The sequence below is a fragment of the Centroberyx gerrardi genome, chromosome 8 (assembly GCF_048128805.1).
Source record: "Centroberyx gerrardi isolate f3 chromosome 8, fCenGer3.hap1.cur.20231027, whole genome shotgun sequence".
NCBI lineage: Eukaryota > Metazoa > Chordata > Actinopteri > Beryciformes > Berycidae > Centroberyx > Centroberyx gerrardi.
In genome coordinates, this window is record NC_136004.1 from 10,150,174 (window position 1) to 10,170,112 (window position 19,939).

The 19,939-nt window shown below is 41.4% G+C and overlaps 1 protein-coding gene across 2 annotated transcripts; it reads right to left on the bottom strand.

Annotated features, from left to right (window-relative positions):
• Positions 1 to 1,325: 1,325 nt before the first annotated feature.
• Positions 1,326 to 19,711, bottom strand: glt1d1 (glycosyltransferase 1 domain containing 1). 2 transcript variants are annotated; one of them, XM_071927853.2, is made up of 12 exons: positions 19,256 to 19,706; positions 18,609 to 18,760; positions 18,319 to 18,424; positions 17,031 to 17,082; positions 16,069 to 16,105; positions 15,290 to 15,346; positions 8,691 to 8,789; positions 7,768 to 7,817; positions 5,205 to 5,248; positions 4,596 to 4,716; positions 3,857 to 3,955; positions 1,326 to 1,874 (listed from the first exon to the last, which is right to left on the bottom strand). In XM_071927853.2, exons 1-12 carry the CDS (start codon positions 19,321 to 19,323, stop codon positions 1,728 to 1,730), a joined length of 1,032 nt encoding a protein of 343 aa, XP_071783954.1. In that variant the 5' UTR covers positions 19,324 to 19,706; the 3' UTR covers positions 1,326 to 1,727. The 2 variants fall into 2 exon arrangements, with proteins under 2 accessions (XP_071783954.1, XP_078141344.1); XM_078285218.1 differs by having other exon boundaries at positions 1,738 to 1,874; positions 4,596 to 4,711; positions 19,256 to 19,711.
• Between the last annotated feature and the right edge of the window lie 228 nt (positions 19,712 to 19,939).

Below are 19,939 nucleotides of genomic sequence, written 5' to 3' on the forward strand. Positions count from 1 at the left end.
ATTGATCAAACAATATGGCTTTGATCAAATAAAAACCCAAATGGGTGTTTTTCTATTATGCAATATTTAAGTCTTTTCTTTGTATATTTTAGTTGATCTGATTTTTGACCTGATTTAATTTTTTTTCATTAAAAACAATATGATCTTGAATATTTCCTTGCACTTGTAACATATGTAACATATACCATAACATGTTTTTAGAGAAGACATATGATCTCTGCTAGTAGTTTGTAAAGGGGCTGCAAAATTAATTGAAAAAATATTGAAATCGCAACAATGATTACTGCAATTTCCAATGTCTAAGAGCTTACAGTATTTCTCACAGGGAAAAGTGTTTCCCGCAGCTTCTAATCGAGATATTCTGGTGCTGTGCACAAGCCCTGGCTGACAAATCACATTGCTTGTCATAAAAAATGTTTTATTTAAACTGCCCAAAACCTAAGCATAAACATCACATTTTTATCTCCCCCACACATTTTTGAACGGTTTATAGGTATATAAAAACAAGTTTTCTTGAAAAAGCTGTACTCAAATGTATCACAATTAATATCACAACACCAATACTCAAAAAAACCCCAACAAAAACAAATGCAGCATGATATTTTTGGTAATGTCATGCTGCCCTTGTTAGCACTAGTCTGTAATTCTTACCAATTCTCAAGTTATTCTAGAAAAGCTCGACATAAATGAGCTATTCAGTATTTAGTCCCCTCAAATTAGAGTCTCACATTTCTAAGAAACATTTTAGAAACCACCTTACAAAATATTAAACATGAGGCTGTAAATTCAGCAGCAGAGGTCACTGAGTGTCTTTATTTTGTGTTAAAAGTTCTATTTTGAAGTTGTCACACAAAATGTAGCATGGTGCAAACTTTTCAGACCACAACATGCTTTCACCTTTTCCCATGCCCTGGTGTGTTGCAAAAATCAACCTTTGTGACAACAAATTACATCAACCTTTTGTGACCCCGTACCCTTTAAACAAAATTGTGTTTTTGCTGGGCCTTTGAATGTGTGTGACTCAACTGTTGTACTTTATGAAAAATGAATGTGGTAGATATAGAGACTGAAGGAATGGAATGGAACATTTTTTTGGTAGCAAGATTGGATTATCTGAACCTGCATTGCATTTTTGGGGAGAGCAGGAGATAATGGCACATCCAGAACTTTACAAAATATGACAACCATAGTTGTCTCAATACTGATGAATTATTCAATATATGATCATTTTGAAATACAAACATCATAGAATTTCAAATCACATTTAAAAATAACCAGTGGAGTTATGTAACACAAAAACATTTTATTGTCAATCAACTCTTTTATTGAGCAGAATAAAGAAACAGCAAAAAACTATTTTTCTTAGATTTATGCTGAAACATAAATAACAGTACAAGATGTCTTCCTGAATTTTAAATAGGTAAAATATATAAACATCACAGCAATTGCACAACACAAAGGTTATCATTTTATTGCACCCTAATCACCTCTAGCTCTTTGGTTGAAAGTGCTCTGCAGCATAATTGAAATCTGGCAGCTCAGATAAGACTGTGTTGTGGATTGTTCTGCTCAGACATGGTTTATAGCCTGATATTTTGAAAGACTTGAAATAAAGACACCAGTGATATTTACACCCATGCTAGGCAAATGGGTGTAATGCCTTATTCTCAGCCCCTAAAGTTCCTGAGACAGTATACAGAGTGGGGTTGAGTGGCATTACTCTAGGCTCAGTAGAGAGTCTCCAGCAGCCTCTGGTAGGTCTCTTCCTCCTGTTTCAGGCCGTGGTTCTCCTCCACATAGAGTTTCCCATTCCTCACCACTCTCTCCCTCAGCTCGCGATCTGACAACAGCCTCTGAGATTGGTGCACAAATTCCTGGCATGGACAAAAGCACAGTGAGTCATATACTGCCAAATGCCACTTGAAGCTTGCCATTAAACTTGCTTGAATATATATCTTTTAAAGCGTATGAAAGATATTCTAAGGCGTAAGCACAGAACTAAAAAGCCAGTACACTGATTAGTTAATACTCTTTAAAAAACGTCTGTACATTGCTGATGAATGGAGACGTATTATGTGACTCCACTTCCAAACATGTCTGTCCAACAGCTCTTTTCAGTCTATCCTGATAGCTGCCACCTCTCATTTGCTTATGAAGGGAGGAGAACACAAACAAAGTGACTGCTACTATTAAACAACGCTGCCACACCAGCTGTCATGGGGACATGGGGAAGATGAGGAGAAATACGAAGCAATTAAAAAGTGAATGATGAGGGCGCCCCGGTGGCTCACTGAGTAGAGCGCGTAACATATAAGGCTCAGTCCTTCCCTCAGCGACCCGGGTTCCAGCCCACGGTCATTTGCTGCATGTCCTCCCCTCTCTCTCTCCTATACCTTCCTGCCTCTCTCTCTCACTATCTCTGTCAAATAAAGCATAAAATGCCTAAAATAAATCTTAAAAAAAAAAAAGTGAGTGATGATGCCATCCCTGTGCGCTGATAGAGATGTGGCCGGCCCACAAGGCCTTTTGAATTCTGGTGGCTCATTTGCAGGCCGAGCATGCCGAGAGAAGACTCCAACAGAACCAAGTGAAAGAGCCTTGTAGCGTACGCTGCAGTATGGCAGCCAACATCTTCTACACCAGAGAGCCAGTGGCCAGTGGGCACGCAGAGCTTTGGCCACTTAAAGACCAGCAGGCCACTTCAAGTGATGCGATCATGTTTTGAGAGGCTCTTGGTTGGAAATGGCTCCACTGTAGGGCCATATGAGAGCACCAACAGGATTAAAGCTCAACTTATGAGCAGCATGTCTATAATCACTTCACTCTCACAGCATATTGTAAAGCCAGACTGGAAATGCCATTTTCTCTTTAAAGCACTTCAAGTACTTCAGTGTTTGTTTCCTTTGACACATTTCTTAACACGTACACTCCTCATGTAATTATGTTGAGGACTTGAGGAGCCAGAAGCATTGTCAATTCAAGGAAAGGATTGCAGAGTGTGCAAGAGAGCATGTGTGTATGTGTGTGATCCCCTGGAAGAAAGTTCTGGCTGAGACACTAGCATTTGATGCCCATCAATACTTTCAGACAGAGGTCGTGTTTTATCCGACCCTGGTTGCTGCGGCCATCTGTGAGAGGTTCCTCCTGGCGGGGATTTCTCTAAAGCTCAGCTGATCACATGTGACCTCCCCTGGAGCGGACTTATCTCCTGTCATGACAGCGACATCATGCTAGAGCATGGCGCCTTCATGCCACCATGCTGTAGCCCTCTGCCAACTGGCCTTCACCTATAGTATCCTCTTTTCGCTTCAAACCTCGTTAAACATCAGGTGCAAGAGTTCTCATGGGAGCTCTCCATTTTGCACTTGCCTGCTTGCTGCTATGTGTTGCATCACTATGTGGTTCAGCGAATACCTTTAGTCTGTCCCTGAAGTCTGCGCTTTCTGATTCAAATCTAATCCCAGAAGAAACATCACTTTCTTTTGTTATATTTTAACTGCTCAGATTGGACTAATGATAAGAATTTAAAGTACAAAGTTCTGTAAAAAAAAAAAGGTGTAAAGTTGGGAGTTTTCCTAGTTTGAAAAGGTGCCACATTGTAAGACTCAACAAGAGAAATCTATGCCAAGGAGGGGACACACACATCTGAAGTAGTCCTGACACATGGTGGTGGTCCGTTCTCTCTTCCTCAAACACTTTATTAGCAGTAAGTAGTTTCCAGGTCGGCTAAGGTGAGATGAGTGTTTGGAGCTGGATACGGTGTACATCTCCTCTCTAGGCCATTAACATAGTCGGCGCTGAAGCTTAACAGGGCTTAACGCATGTGGCGACCTGGTCAGTGTTTGTCACTATATACCTGAGGAGATGAGTACAGCAGGCCGGTCACCTCATGCTGCACCACGGCTGCATTCCCTGGAATGTCCCTGGCCACCACAGGTACCCCAAGATCCATGGCCTGCCAAGAGGAGAGAGCACGAGAGCATGTGACTCACAAAGTCACAGATTCACAAAGTCACAGCAAGAATGAGTCACTCACTCACAGACTCACTCCAACTGTCCTTATTAGCACTAAGAGCACCTGATTACGGCTCAAAAAATCGTACAGTGACGCTCTTCAGCCCTTCAGTGCCTTAGCTCACTCTTAAGGAATTATTAGTCTGTATCAGTTAATACCTCTCCAGCAGGTTGTTGAAGGAAAATGTTAACATTCTAATCAGACTTTAAGCCTTGTGTGGATTGTCTTAATCGACAGTGTTTAAAAGAGATTAAGTGGATTATAGTTTTGCTCACTCAGGAACGGGGAAGATCGCAGTCAAGCAATTAATTTGGGTAATTGCCCCTGTAGTGGTCAGATACTGTAACAAAGTAGCTGAGCAAGACAGTGAGATAAAGACACCTGTAAATATTTGCATGCTTTAAAAATCTAAAGAGCTTTGGGTGGCACATTCCAGTGATAAACTTTGATAAATCAAATCTTCATATCAAAATATTATCTTGCTCTACAATCTGTGAGCTATAAAAAGATAAAATCAACTGCTTTGTCATAGTCAAGTCATGCTGTCATCCAATTACCCATGAGCCCTGAGGATGTTTACCTCCAAGATGGCTGCGGACATGCCCTCCGAGACGGAGCTGTTGACCACGGCGAAGCACCTCTTCATGGCAGCATGAAGCTCCTGCTGGCTCCTCTCCTGGGCCAGGAAGACCCCCGCTGTTCTGCAGAGGCAGTGACACAGCTCAGTACTGCGTGACTCAGGGCTCACAGAGGCGTGAATGACACTGAACAGCAGTGACAAGCTCGGGGCAGGAAACACGGCTGCACTATGTGTGACATGCGCCGAGAGTCCAGGTAAAGTCCTAACCAGAGAGGGCAGCTTCCTGCCTCAAACGCCGTAGTTGCGGTGAAGGCCCTTGGCGAGAGACCGAGAGATCAGCCAGGACTCCAGAGTAGGAAGAATAAAAGAGGATCTCGGCACTTTCCTCAGATTGGCATTCTGTTCGCATTACGCTATGGCAGATGTAAGCAAAGTTTGCTTACACACTTTCTTACGCCACATGGGATAAATAGAGGGATAAGCATATAAGTCTTTGAATTTCTCACAGGAGCTAAGGCTTGGCAATCAGTTTGCCAGATCTCAAGTTTCCTTTTATGAGCTGTGTGACTGATAAAGAGAAGAAAAACAAAACAAAACAGAAGACTTTACCTTTTAGCAACAGCTTCGACTTCCACAGTAAACACAGGATCAATCTGAGAAAAAGAGAGGACGCTTAAAAGACAAGTGAAATCCCTCTTCTCACTGTCAAAGCTCTATTTTTGTCAAGGATGCCAGCAATGACTTAATCAGGAGTATAAGATAAACAATGACACAATAATTTCTATCATGAGCAAATCATTCTCTGAAAATCTGTGTGTAATGTATTTTCAGAGATTGGGGTCAGGGTGGGGTGGGTGGCCAATCTGATTAATTGCGATGTGGGATTTGCGTGCATTAGCCTGCCCACAGAAAAGTCAAAGCATAGCAATTCAGGTCAAAGATGATGCCAAGCAAGCTGCTACTATTTTCTCTTTTATTTTATAGCTCATGGCATTTCTGAACTGAAATCTGCTATAAGGCACGTGTGCATTAAAATCAAAGAATCTAAACTGGCAACATTTTTTGTGTCCTGGTGTAATCTGGGATTAAAGAGACACTGTAAACTCAGCAGGAGATAGATCATGGCCCATGATATAGGCTATATTTACAAATATATAATCTATTATTTAAGCATAGATTCTGTACAGTCCCACGGTATATAGACAGAAATGGAGGGGAAGGATGTGACCAGTAAGAAGGGGAAGGCAGACGCCACATTAAGGAGACTCTGTATCAACACCAATGCTAAAATTCACATTTCTGTTTCTTCCCTCTGAAGCCATCCTTACCTTTTCCTGCATTATGACAATAAACAGTGGATCTCTGGCTTGTCCTCTGTCACACATTTTGTTGTTTTTGAACAACAAATACACAACCATTGAAATCCACTTGTCTTAAACCATATCTTAAAAATGCCCCTATCCTTCCCCTTGTTTCCGGGTTGTCATTCTGTGGCGATGACATAATAGTTCTTAGAATGTGGGAGGTGAAACATCTGTAGCCAAGCTGTCAAGATTCATATCTATCATTACATTTTCACAATAATGCAAGTTTTATTTCATTTTAATGATTACACAATAAAGAACGTGCTGTACATTGTGATGTTTGATAAAGCTCAGATATAGAGGAGTGAAGTGTCTCACCCCTGACTGACCTGAATTTTCCTCTTGATGACCGAGGCGCTGTAGCAAGAACACTGTGGTGCCTGAATCAAGTAGCCAGTGTTTTATAGGAGATCATAACAGCCTGAGCACTGCAGGCCTTATTCTAACATGTAAGTAAAGGGAATGGCACTGAGTTTGTATTATTTATAATATTTTACTTTTACTTCAATATGGCTGTATTAACATTTGTATCTCATGTTTGACTGACTGTTATTACTGCACCAAGTACACAATTCACAAAATTAATAGGGGGAAATTAGTAGTCTGGTGTTCAAATACTGTAAATATCATATGCTATGTGGTTTGTTCATTTCATTTCTCAGAAAAAACAAAAAAAACAAACATGCATTCATAGAACAACACAGTGATTCATGTGCGCCTACATGAATCACACGTCTCTGCTTCCACTGAACCCTCTTATCAAACAGAGACACAAAGCATAGCAGAGCAAGAAGCAGCAGTAAACCATCAGTGAAGACTGGCGTGCCTCTGGCCAACTCTAATCAAGGTGTTTTTGAACAAAGCAAAACCAGAACATACCTTTAGTCTGACACCGCTGTTTGAAAGAAAGAAAAGATGCTAAAATACATCGATGTCATATCAAAGCAAGTCAGGGGGAAGAGAGGATAGAGAGAAACGTATAAGAGAAATCAATGTAAGGGGGACTGGAAATGAAACAGGAGAAAAGAACAGAGCTACTGTAAGACCACTGAGGCCAGGGTATGACTTCTCACTGCAGCCCCCCTAAGCAGATGGAAATTCAAGCACCTAACATAAAAGTTCAATCAGTTCAGCTGGAAAAAAACAAAAAAGTTTTATTAAGCTTTAAGCGTGTGAAAAACCCCTCCTCCGATTTGACAGTCTGGATGGTTGGTTGATTTATTTATAGCGTTTCATAGTCTGGCTAGCTATATATAATTCCAATTTTATTATCCCAATTAATTCACTTGCTTGACATAAGGACACATAGCCTATGTGTGTAATTAATGACTTTTGGAGTGATCCCACTCAGGTTGTGCGTGGGACAGAAGCATGATGGTGTGTGACTTTCCCCTGATAGGACTACAGCTTCCTTGGCTGCAATCTACACCAGCAGATGTCCTGATGCGGGCCCACAGGACTGCACCAAACTGAGGCGGCTCAATACAGCTCGCTAGTCAGCCAAGTGATCAACTGAAGTAGGCAATCCGCCACTCTGTCAAGCAGTCAGCCAGGTATAGGCACAAAAGGAAACAGGGCCACTACTACTGCTGACCCTCTCCCTGTTTGCAGAAGATTGCCATTCCATCTCAATGCTGGCCATAATTCCAGCTAGCTAACAGCAGCTGGTAACTCTGCTACATCCAATTAGAGGCCCCCTGGATTCCCAGGGGAGGTTGCTAGGTAACTTCAATGGCACAGAGCGACACAGTATAGCAGGAGACAGACGACAGGTGTGCAGGAAGACCAACCCTATCATAACTACTTACCTTTGGACCAATAATGACCAACACATTCAGGGGATCCTCACAATGCCACTCTGAAAGACACCAAACATTGACAGCAATGCAATCAACACCACAAGAGTTTGTGAAAAACACATAAGAACAGCAGCAGCCTCTTTCAAGACCTGGGTCAAGCAGTATATGCATATAATTGTTAACATTTAACCTGCTTGGGGTATCATATGGTTGGATTTTACAGCATCAGGATAGTTCAGGCTAAACTGAATTTCAAATACTGTCCTGTGATTGTCTAAACTGGCTCTGACTGTATTGTTCAATGTGGCAAACTCCACTTAACTGGTACTCCCAGCAATTTTTTGAAAATACTATTTGACCCAGGTCTATCGCCCTCTAGTGCTATCATATTATCACAATTGTGTGTTGTGGCACTATTTAGGAAAGTCAAATGAAATGAAACAGGAATTAATAAAGACCCCACTGATGTTGCTAATCAGTGACACATAAAGCGTCTTCGTAGGGTGTTGGGGCAACATGAGTTGAGCTGAAACTCAACAGTGGAGATCCAACACCATTCTGTCATTTGATGTTTTTATGATGTTTCATGCACCACACTAGAATATCCTATTCATATTCAGCTGGATTGAGATCTAGTGACTGAGACAGCCATGGCATACGGTTTAAATTGTTTTGCTCATTAAACCAGTTAGCAATTGTGGCCAGTGGATGAAGGCAATGGCATTCACTTCCAAAGACTACTCCAGGACAGGAATACAGTCAGAATGGCTTTGTACTTTGGGGGTTTACCTCTTCCTCTTTGGGGTGTTTCCTTTCTATTGTTTGTTACCTATACATATAAGAAATGGATGGTATACCTGAAAAGACCATGAATACAAGATAGAGTCCGCACACTAGATATTGCTCCAGTGGTGTTTATTACCACCACATACCTGAAAAGACCTCCACCAGATAGAGGGGGTCCTTGACTCTTCTCAGGCCACAGATCAACAGGAAGACATGCAGCTCATCCACATCCTCGCTCCTCACACCTGGAGAGAGGCCAGACACACAGACAGACAGACAGCGCCACAGTATCAAAACACTGTATAATGAACATCCAAACTACACCGGCAGATAATGAAAGCAATACATCACCCAAGGTCATGAGGAAAATAAGACAGCAGTGACTAATGTGCTCACATAATTCTCTGATCAGAGTTGTAATATTCAGCAGGGAAATAGTCTGCCGAAAACACCGGAAGGTTGTAGCTTAATCAGTGTGTAATACCGGCATCATAACTACAGAGCCTGTGCAAAGGGATGACAATTTGCTCACCGAAGAAGCCCTAGATTAAAATTAGCCAACTCTACATCACACTAACAACATCAAATGTTGGGAAACCAGGCTTTAATTGAGAGGCAGACAAAAATAAATCGGCTCTTTTTGCAGATCATCCACCTTTCATGTTCAATCCTGAGATTAGTGGGGAACTGGCAGGCACACGGTGATGCACTATGCCAGCAACTACTGTAGCTGCACCTGACCTCCCAACACCATCAGATAAAAGTCCTGACCCTAATAACTCAGCCATGCACTAATACTACAGCAACACGCTCAACCAGCCTGTCAGGGGCAGATTTCTCTTCTGTATTTCTTATACGGCAGACATTGTACCTTGTACAGATAATACATTTTTACATTTCCATAGGATTGAATATATAAGGGAGGTGACATAGACCAGTCACACCTTTGCAACTGTGTTATGGCTCTTTGTTACTGAGAAACAGATGGGCAGTGGGTTGTGTAGGGAGGCTACCTAGAGGCTGAAGGGTTGCTAGTTGGGGACTGACAGTACCCAATACTTCCCAAGTGCCCCTGAGCAAGGACAGCTGACCCCGATGTAAATGTGCATCAATATACTCCAAAAATGATTTGAAAACTAGTGAATACTAGTTATGTGCTGAGATAACTTGGGTGCTGAGATCAAATGGGTGTTGCTTTGCCATTGTGACCGTCCCTGTAGAAATAAGCAATACATAAATCCTATATCCTATATACAAACACGCACACTAAGTCAAACTTACACACCTCAGCACCTGGATTTGAGTATAAGCCGACTTAACATTTTCTACCTCATGTTCCGTGTGAAGAGTACATTTGGGGATTTTAAAGTCATTATGCCCAGTTCCTCACAATGTCTGAGTAAAGAGTCTTGGTTCCATAGATTTACAGTAAGTTCAGTATGAAGACAACATTTAAGGGTCAAGGTCTGTTGGCTCAATATAAGAACACTACTTTAAAGCAACACAAGCAGATCTATAACAGCTTGAAACAACAGAGGGTTAACCCAAGTGTCAGCAAATCCATTTTTGATCCCTGACCTTCTCTGCTTGACACTGACCCGAATGGATGGATCATAAAATAGTTGAGAGAATGAAACTCAATGGTTATGTTGGCAAAGCAATGGTGCGCCAAAATGTATACCAAAAAAGCCCAGAATAAAATGTATTTTCTAAGTGTCTGTGACAAACTGAGGCACACAGCATTTGGAGAATAATAGCATAGACAGACACAAACACGTGCTTAAAGCACAGTGACAGTCTTAGTGTGCGTTGAGTGAAATCCCCTGCTGCCAGATAAGTCCAGATCAGGAGGCTGAGGCAGCTCTTTTAATGCTATTAAACAGCATCTTAAAATGACAGCGTGGAGTCTGGGTATTGACCCTGATCCTAGGAGCCGATTGTCAGAAAAGCTCCTGATCTGCGGGATGTATCGAATTTCCTTGCAGTGATTCGTAGGATGAGAAAGTGCATCAGCTAAGGTAAACACCCTTGTCACTACCTCAGAACAAGTTGCAGAAAAGAATGGAGGATGTCTGGAAAGCATACCAGAGCACAGACCTGTCAAAATGAGCAAGAAATTCAAGCTCAAAGAAATAAAAAAATCCTTTAGAACTAAGAAACAATTCATCTTTCCACAGGGGAAAAAAAAACAAATTGCACAAATCATCTGTTGTGCCAGCAGCAATCTTTTCTCTCTCTCTCTTTTTTTGCTCTTCTGTGCGTTGTATGCAAAACACATTTTTGTTCATCTGCCTCTGATTTTAGAAGGGCATTCTGCGTAGCCCCCTAACGCTTATCAGTAAGTGTGCGTGGGCACACACATCTGTTTGAATGCTTTTAGTGGTTCCTGCCAGTTTATCTGCCGGGTGCCACTGGGTGACACACACAGAGCAGAGGCTGCAGGGAGTGGACAAAATGATGGAATCACAGCATGAAAAAGGACTTAAGCTTTGAACTAAATAAATCACAATTACAAAGGCAGCTACACAGGTGAGTCATATCAAGTTGAATGCCAATTAGCAGCGAGTCAGTTTTAAAAGAGGTTTCATAATCAACACTTTTATATGTGAGTTTTCAAAGCAAAATGAGGCAGCTCACAAAGTTCCAAAGAGGACAAATAGCTGGTGCCTTAATTACAGGTGCATCGGTCACAAAAACTGAAAAATGATTTTATGTGGCAAGAGAAACAGTCTGAAATCTCAGGACACATCAGACAAACTGCAAAGAAGACTGTGGTCACAAATGCAAGCTCACCAACAGGGATAGACGGACACTACAGGATAGTTGCTAACTATTGCTGAACCCCTGAGCAACGGAGAAAGTAATAGTGTCTGATGAGTTGCCTTTCACCTTTTTCACCACATCCAGACAGGTTTACGTTTGGAAAGCCAAAGGATGCCTCCAAACCCCAATGTGTTTTGTCAACTGTTAAACATGGTGGCACAGCGTAATGCTATGGGCAGCCATCATGTGGGAGTCGTTACATCCGATAATTGCTCTGCATGGTCGTATAACAGCCAAGGAATATGAGGCCATTTTACAGGATCAGATGCCCCCTGTGGTGCCAGTACTGTTCCCTGATGATATTCCCATACTACAAGATGATAATGACCGCGCACACTGCAAAACAATTTCAAGAGTGTTTTTTTCATGAACACCAGGATAAAGTCAAACGCCTCCATGGCCTCCCCAATCACCACTAAACATGAACTGAACCTTTATGGAACTGAACCTTAGATTTCAACATCTTTCATCCCTAAAAGAACTGGAGGCTTTTCTTCTTGAAGAATGGTCCAATACCCCAGTACACACAGTTCAGGACTTGCATGGCAGCACTTCCAAGGAGGATTGAAGCTGTTCTGGAGGCAAAGCGTGGCCCTCCTCCTTATTAGGTACTTAATCTTCATAGATTGTTAGGCGTTTCCATATTTGATCCTCCCCTTGTGCAGAACAACATCTAAAACACATAAAAGGTTCCGAACACCTTAACAGAATTTAGGGACAAACTAAAGCCAGTTACACTTGGAACCCAAATCTCCAGTTAGATTATTCTTTAATGAAAGCAGTGGAATCTGATGCCTTTCATCGTGGCTTTCCTTCACTCATCCATAGAAAACAAAAGAAGATTCCTGCACACAAAATTCACCTCTGCTGCGTTCCCTGTGTAGTTTTATGAGTAATCATAGTGCTCCTTGAGGATGAAGTCACCTACAGTGCGACTGCTCTGTCTTAGCGGACCCCTGCTCTTTACCCCCTCACTCCTCAGTGATCCACAGCGCTGCACCTCACTCCACACTGCTGTTCTTCCCAGCCCAGTGCTCGTCTATCCCTTTAACCCCGCTCCACAAGACGCACAGCAGGGACCGCACACAACACACACTGCGCGTCTTTCATGGGCCGACAGCTTCTGGATCCCACCGCTGTCGCCTGTGCCTTTGGGGGTTACATGACACCCAAAGGATTGCACACACGCTCACACACACGCAGTCAAGTATCTTCAATCAGGCAGCAGGGTTGCTCTGCCTCTGTCATGTTCTGTGGTGGAGGTCTTTGGGGGCGCCACTGCACCGTCGGGCCACTTCAGAATAACTTGAGTCCCTACACTCAAAGCTGCACACACCTTCAATACGCCTGAGCTAGCCTACATACAATAGAGATTTCATTATTAGTAATGATACATGCCATACCGGATGGGGGAATGAAAGACTTTTACTAAATCAATATGCTCCAATTTAACGAGAAGGTAACATAAAAGAAAAACTAAAGGAAAACAAAAAAAAGCAGCTCAGATCTGAGGATGGAGAACACACACATGAGAAAGTGTCCCCTACTGTGCTGGGAGTGTGTGTGAAGACAAAAGGAGGATGAGAGTTGACAGGAAAGAATACAGGTTGGTGCAGGAGTCGACTCTGTCAGATTGTATTGTTGTGTCTGAAGAGAACTGAAACACGACTGAAGTTATGAAGACTGAATAAGAATAACAATTCTAGGAGGTGACAAAGGGTGTCATTATGGTTCAAAAGGAGGAACTGGAACACCTAATCTGGTAGGCAGCATGGAGCAAAGGCACCCACCAACAAAAAATAATAACACTGCTTGAAAATGAACTTGTTTTCTGACAAGTACAGGTTCTGTATAGTCCCACGGCACGTTTGTGGCGGACGTATAGAGCTAATTAATTATCGGTTTATTCAAATGTAATCTCAGCTCTCTGGGTCCCTAGTTGGGGCCTTAATCTCCTCATATTATATACAAACATAGAAGCACTGCTTATACAACAATGTGCTTATTATTATTAGAGAATATGTTGTCTCACAATCATAAAATAAAAATTTAGCTACATATATATATATATATATATTTGTGGGATTTGTATGACAATTGTCAGATAAGGTGTGAAGATTCATAGTTAATGGTAAAATTTCACAATAACACAAGTTTTAGTTCCTTTTATTGATTAGATATTGCTCAATAAATAACATATAATTACTAGGAAATATTTTTCTCAAGTGTTGTAAATCATATGAAGTTGGATGGCTCATAGAGGATCAAGTGTTCAATCTCTGACTGACTGACCTGAATTGTCCTCTTCATGAACATAGCGCTGAGATAACACTGTGGTAAAAACTATAAGAAGGAATACATGGGTGGAAATGTTCTTTACGTTATGAAACACATCTGACCCACATGTCCAAGGTTGCACAATTAGAATAATTGACTCATACAAATTAACACCATCAGACAGCACACACGCACAGACTCAACAATGTTTACAGTCCTAAAATAACTACAAGCCAGATTACAGTGGTTTCATCACATTTGGAGAAAAACGCAATAGTGGTGACTCCCATTCCAACTGTAACAAATGGGCAAGTGACTGTGGGCAATTAGTATTACTTGCACCAGTTGAGGATCGTGGTGACAAATGGCCCTGGTGTGGAGAGCTATTAATCAACTGGTGTGGCTCTCCCTGAGCGCTAATGTACCTGGGATGGACACCATCCTGCAATGTCCAATTTAAAGCCCAGGCCGTTTGTGGTGAAGGAGTAATGGCATATATTTACTGAGCTAGTCGAATAGGAGTTGGAAGACTGAAAATGGAAGAGAAAATGGCGGAGGAACAGGAGTGCTTCTAGAAATTCAGGCCCCCTAGACAAGATGCAACATCGGGACCCCCATCTCGATGCATCTAACTTTGTACAGCATCACCTGGCCTCTGATTGGCACCCTCCAGGTTGGGCCCCCCTGAAAGTGTTCCTTCTTATCCCCTAATAGTAGCTCCCCTGCTGAGTAGTAGAGGTTTTATATATTTTCATATTGTAAATGGTTACAGATATCTAACATATACAATTGAACATGGCTGGTCTGAACCCTTTGGCAAAGGAAGTTCAGTGTCTCCCATACAATGTATACGGGCGGTCCGCCCAGGTAAATGAACAGCCTGCCAAGAAAATTTTTGTTTTGTATTAAATTTGAGTGTGGTAATGCATGAAGCTGGCGATTGTCACTGGTGTAATTTTCAAATAATCAAGATTTAATGCTGTCAAGCGCTGAAAGTGATTTAGTTAACTACAATGACCATAATTCATTGCACCTATGATGCAGCACATTAGTGCTCCTTCGAGTTGTAGTGCGCCTCTGCCGGCACAAACTGAATGGAGAGACAGTTTGAAAAGTAGCCTAGATAATCAGATGGAAGTCTAATAGTCAGCTAATGTTGCAATGCCATAGCTTAGAGTAGATTGAGAGACTTGTGAGTTACTGTGAGTGTTAAATGTGAGTTACTGGGCTCACTAAATGAAATGTCAATAACAAGTCGTCAATAACTACCCCACCCCAACACACCCGCCCCCGCTGCAGCCGAAGTGAACCAACAGCCTATGGGAAACACTTACGTTGATGATCAAAACAGGCTAAAATCAGGCTAAAATACATTCAAATTATGAAACATGTACATTATATATGTACAATTATTTTTAAATTCCCTATACAGTCTTGTTTGCAGTTGAAATTCTTTTAAAGGCATAAGTTCTATCAATTGAGTGAAATCAAATTTGTATCCGTGTGTTTTTCTTTACGCCTGTTCAGTTAAGTGGTCAAAGCTGTAGTTTGGATACATGAGTTTCCATAATGTCTAGCCATCAATTCCCTTATTATTATCTAGGAAACAACCATTAAGGAAAAAAACAAAGCGCTGTAACAGTACCTGTGCTCTTCAAGAACTCAGTCCAGCAGAATTTCTCAGTCGCCTCCGTCTTGATGCCTTTATAACCAAGCAGCACAGATCATACAAGGCAAAGAACATGTAGCAAGTCATACTGCTCCTAGCAAAGTTCCTGTATCAGAGCTGACATCCAGCCCAGCTCATGTCTTTATGGATCATGTAATAAATCATCAAATGGCATTTTAGTTACTTAAGTAAATTAGTTATTTTAACAGATGCAGTTACAATTTTTCCAATACTGCACTTCTGTTAGTTATGTGACATCTAAAAATTGTGAAAATAAATCAAACTAGTTATGTTGAATAGATTAATATTCGATTCTTAGGTAAGTGTTTATATAATAAGTCAATATCAATTTAATATTTCCAAAAAGTATGCTCTCAGTGCAGTCTACATTAATCAACAACAATCAGCATGGCATTCTGCGAATCCCTGTGATGTCTGTGTAAAAAGCACCACATTGATTACTACCTGGTGACAGCCATACAAAAATAAGCATCCACTGGTCCAGGCTCAGCCATACAGCCGGCCGATGGCTCTCCTCTAATCTATGAAGGGACACTATTTGCCAAACAAGGCTACTGGTGGGACACAACACAGAAGGCAAGAGCAAGAGCCAATGGCAAGAGCAAATACAAACTGTGTACTGCAGAGAGTATGATAATGGGGAAAAAATGTCAAAGCTGATTAATGCAACACTGCAATGAGAGTCAAGGATGCACAGCAACAGACAAGGGGATATTTCATCCTGCAGAGCTTACCTTGGGGCTGGACATAGATTTTACTGCTCTGGGAGAGCTACGGAGATAAAGCAGTGGAAAACTCTAGTTAAAATAGTAATCAACACATAATAAATAAATTGAAATGTTATATATACTATATATATATACAAATACTTGTGGCTATTACTAGCTGGGTTTCTTTCTTGTTATGGCAGACAATGGATAAAGCCAATTAATGCTCTTGGTACTCTTCAAACTTGGCATATTTGAACAGAATCACAACCTCAAAAGCGAGTCAGGAAGGCAGTCATTCCTAAATGACGGGGATGAGCCCACAAAATAAATCAGAGTGGATGGAAAGGAAACTGATTGGATGTTATCACACTAGATCCATCCCCTATGTGTGTTTTCTGTCTCAATAAAAAGCGTGGCAATGCCTCTCAGTGTCTGTCCTCGCTGCCTGCTGTCAGCACTAAATGGCAGAGATAAAGCATGCCATTCGCCTCAATCTGCGGCCTACGGGTGGAATCTAATCTGAGAATAAAACACAGTAATATTGTTTTAATGCCACACTATTATGGGATAGGGCAGGATATTGTGTTTGCGTAGTAAAAACCATTCTGTTTTATTTATTGGAGCTGTCAGGCCCCTGCTGTCTGTTGATGTGCGGTAAAATGCAAACAAAAAAACATTTTACTCTCACTTGTTCAATGACCTAGATTTGTCTTGCTTTTTCGTGCTAGCTTTGTAATACGGGAAATAATCAGAGTGTACAAAAAGGTCAAAAGTCTGTCTACATTAAAATCCCATTTATAGTAGTTTTGTCAATCTGTTCGGGCCATCATAAACATGCTGGTGAACTAACTACTGTATTAGACTACAGAAAACCACAGACTCCACAGACTGGAATCAACATCATCCAATCTGCTGATGCTTGTTAGGGCTAAGCTACTACACTTGGTCTACATGATAGGCAAGAATAGAAAGTAGTTTAATCATACCAAAAATACCTCTGCCTCTTCTTTCAGTTTCTCAGTAAATGCAACAGCAAACCTGGTCCAAAAAAAACCCCAACATTTCATTATCACCCCTGTAAGGGTCACAAGTGTCATTGTGGTGAAACAACGGAATTCTCATGTCTGATGGTGAGTTTTACCCTTTTCCAAGCAATGACAACTTTGAAAACAACAGTAGATACAACAGTAGTAACAACAGTAAAACACATAAGTCTCCAGGCTGAGACCGAGTAGGTGAGAGTGGAAAAGCTGCCTGTGGTTTGAGGGCAAAGGATTTAAGGATGAATATACTATGAATACAAAGAAGAAAACAAAGGGAATGTTGAGCAAAAGACAGTGGGGTGATTTTTCCTGTGTGTGTGTGTGCGCGTGTGTGTGCATTATGAAATGGGCCAACGAGCTCTGGAGTGGTGAGTGAATTTCATGATCAAGGTTTGCGTGAAGAGGCATGAACAGCAGGAGGTGCGCTCATTCAGACTTCTGAAGTCATGGGACCTGGATCGCACAAGTTCTCCCTGAAGGCAATTATCCCCTTAGCTTTACTAGATGGATGTCCTAGTGTCTTTAAAATCAGAATGAATAAAGACACATGGGGTCTGACGATACAAAGCACAGGCCCTGATATTGATATGCCTGTGTGCATAACTTTTCAATATTAAGCTGGGGGAGGAGAGAACACACAACCTGCACAGCTGGGGTTGGCTTGCATAGTAGAACTGTTCAACCTCATTCTTTCATGCCAGTAATCCAGGCCGTGGAAGATCTCCTAGGAATCCAGTGCTCATTTTCCCACAGATACTGCTCTGTTTACTATAGGAAGATCTTTTGCTGGGACATGTTATACATACAAAAATCTAGGTGCAAAATAAACTGGACAGTATACACTCTAATGCAATGAAACAATTCAAGCATTAGTGGAAAATGTCTTATCTTTTTCATTTATTCTCTAAAAATGTTGTTATATTAGTGTTATAGTAATAGCTATAACAATATTATAAGGTTTAATGCTATTCCTGCGCTCGGGCCGTAATGGAGACAGCAGTCAGTCATGCAGCTCATTGTTAATATAACCTTGTTTTTTTTCTTTCATATTATACATTTATGTGTATATGCATGGATTTATTTATCATATAATTGATAAATATTTGATGCATAAGTGTTATCACCATCATCATCATCATTACTATCACTCTTTTGGCTTGTGGGTTAGTAGTGTGTGAATTTTTCCCTACCATCGCTGCTATCTTAAAATGGTAATTTGTATCAACGTCACCTGGCTTTCAGCAGCACCTGCTCCATAACCACACGCTTCTGCTCAACTTTCACATCTTCATTTATGTCTGTTCCTCCAAAGATAACGCCAAAGGGTACTTGGATGTCTGGTGTAAAGGTTAGACATAAAACAGAAAGGTCCTGACAATTGCGGGATACTTAGGTAGTATAGATGTAGGTCTACCATTTAAGTTGACAAACTAGGCTGGGCCAATATCAGTAAAAAAAAAAAAAATGACTGAAAGTATGGAGAGATGAGTATGCAGATCAGATCATAGGGAGGGGGTTCACCTAAGAGAAGCCTGCCTGCTTTGAACAGATGTATGGCCACTGCACCCTCAAATGGTGGATTTTGAGCGACTAGGTTTGCCACCTCAGCAGAAGACTGGAATTCTGAGGCATCCCTGAGCTCACAAGTGTGACCTGCAGATTCAATGTGGGACCTAAAATAAAATTAGAATTAGTTGATTCAGCATGGTGAAATACAAATACGCAATCCATTCTATAATAGAATACAGGAACATATGACTAGGCCTACTGTGTATGACTGGAAGCACAGGCAGTAAGACTAAGCTATAGTTAAACAAATTGAGAGTTGCAATAACATTATCACAAATATGAAGACAACCTTTAAACATTTAAGCTTCTATTTCACTCATGAGCTACTATCCCCAAATGTTTGGGGTTGTTATCTTGATGTCATGTTGTCGGAGTTGCTGCCAGTTAGTTTTGCCGTCCTGCCTCTGGATTTTACAGTTGATTCACTGTATCCACTGTGCTGTCAGGCAGTCAGTTTCACTTTCAACATTATTCTTAGGTAGCCATAGGTTAACCGTTAACGTTAACTACACTGACGCAAACACACAATTTCGCATAGGCTAACTAATGGCTGGCAACAGCTGCTGTAGCTAGCTACACTTCGCTATAAAACAAATTACCTTATTCTCTCAGCTGTAGTACAGTTCCCACTTTTTGGACTGAGACAGGCAAGAAAAAGTAATTTCATATCTTCACTAATGGCTAACTAGTCTACCGAGCTGACGTGTAATGCATTCGTGGACACCAAATGGATCCATACAGCTGTCACAGCCTCTGTATGCTGTTTTTGTAACTCTGGCCAACTCGCTAAACTGCGCTATCACATTTCCTGGACCCATAGCTATCAGTAACACGCTGAGCTAAGCTAGCAGCGAGCAACATCAACGTTAGCTCATTGCTTAGCACCATAGCACGCTTGTGAAATGTTTACATGTCCGTCTCCTATGTGATCCCCTGGAAACAGGTGATGGTAGCTACAGAACACATACACATATCGTTGGCCCATTTTGGGTATTATGTTTTGAGGTTACCATCAAGTAAATTAGACCGAGTTAAGACTGAACTGACTCAGGACATAAGCCCGTCTTGCCAACGTCAGTACCACCAGCAACAACAATAAAAAAAGAAAACACACCATCCCACTTCCTTCTCGAGAGTGCAGCGTCTGCGTAAACGGAACAAACCTCTAAAGTAAAGGGATTGGCTGTTAACCTCGATCTGCAGGGCTGTGTCGGACATTTTGTGTTTTATAGATCGTCTCCGGGGGAACGCGCAAACGTGATAACTTGTTGACTGAGCTATCT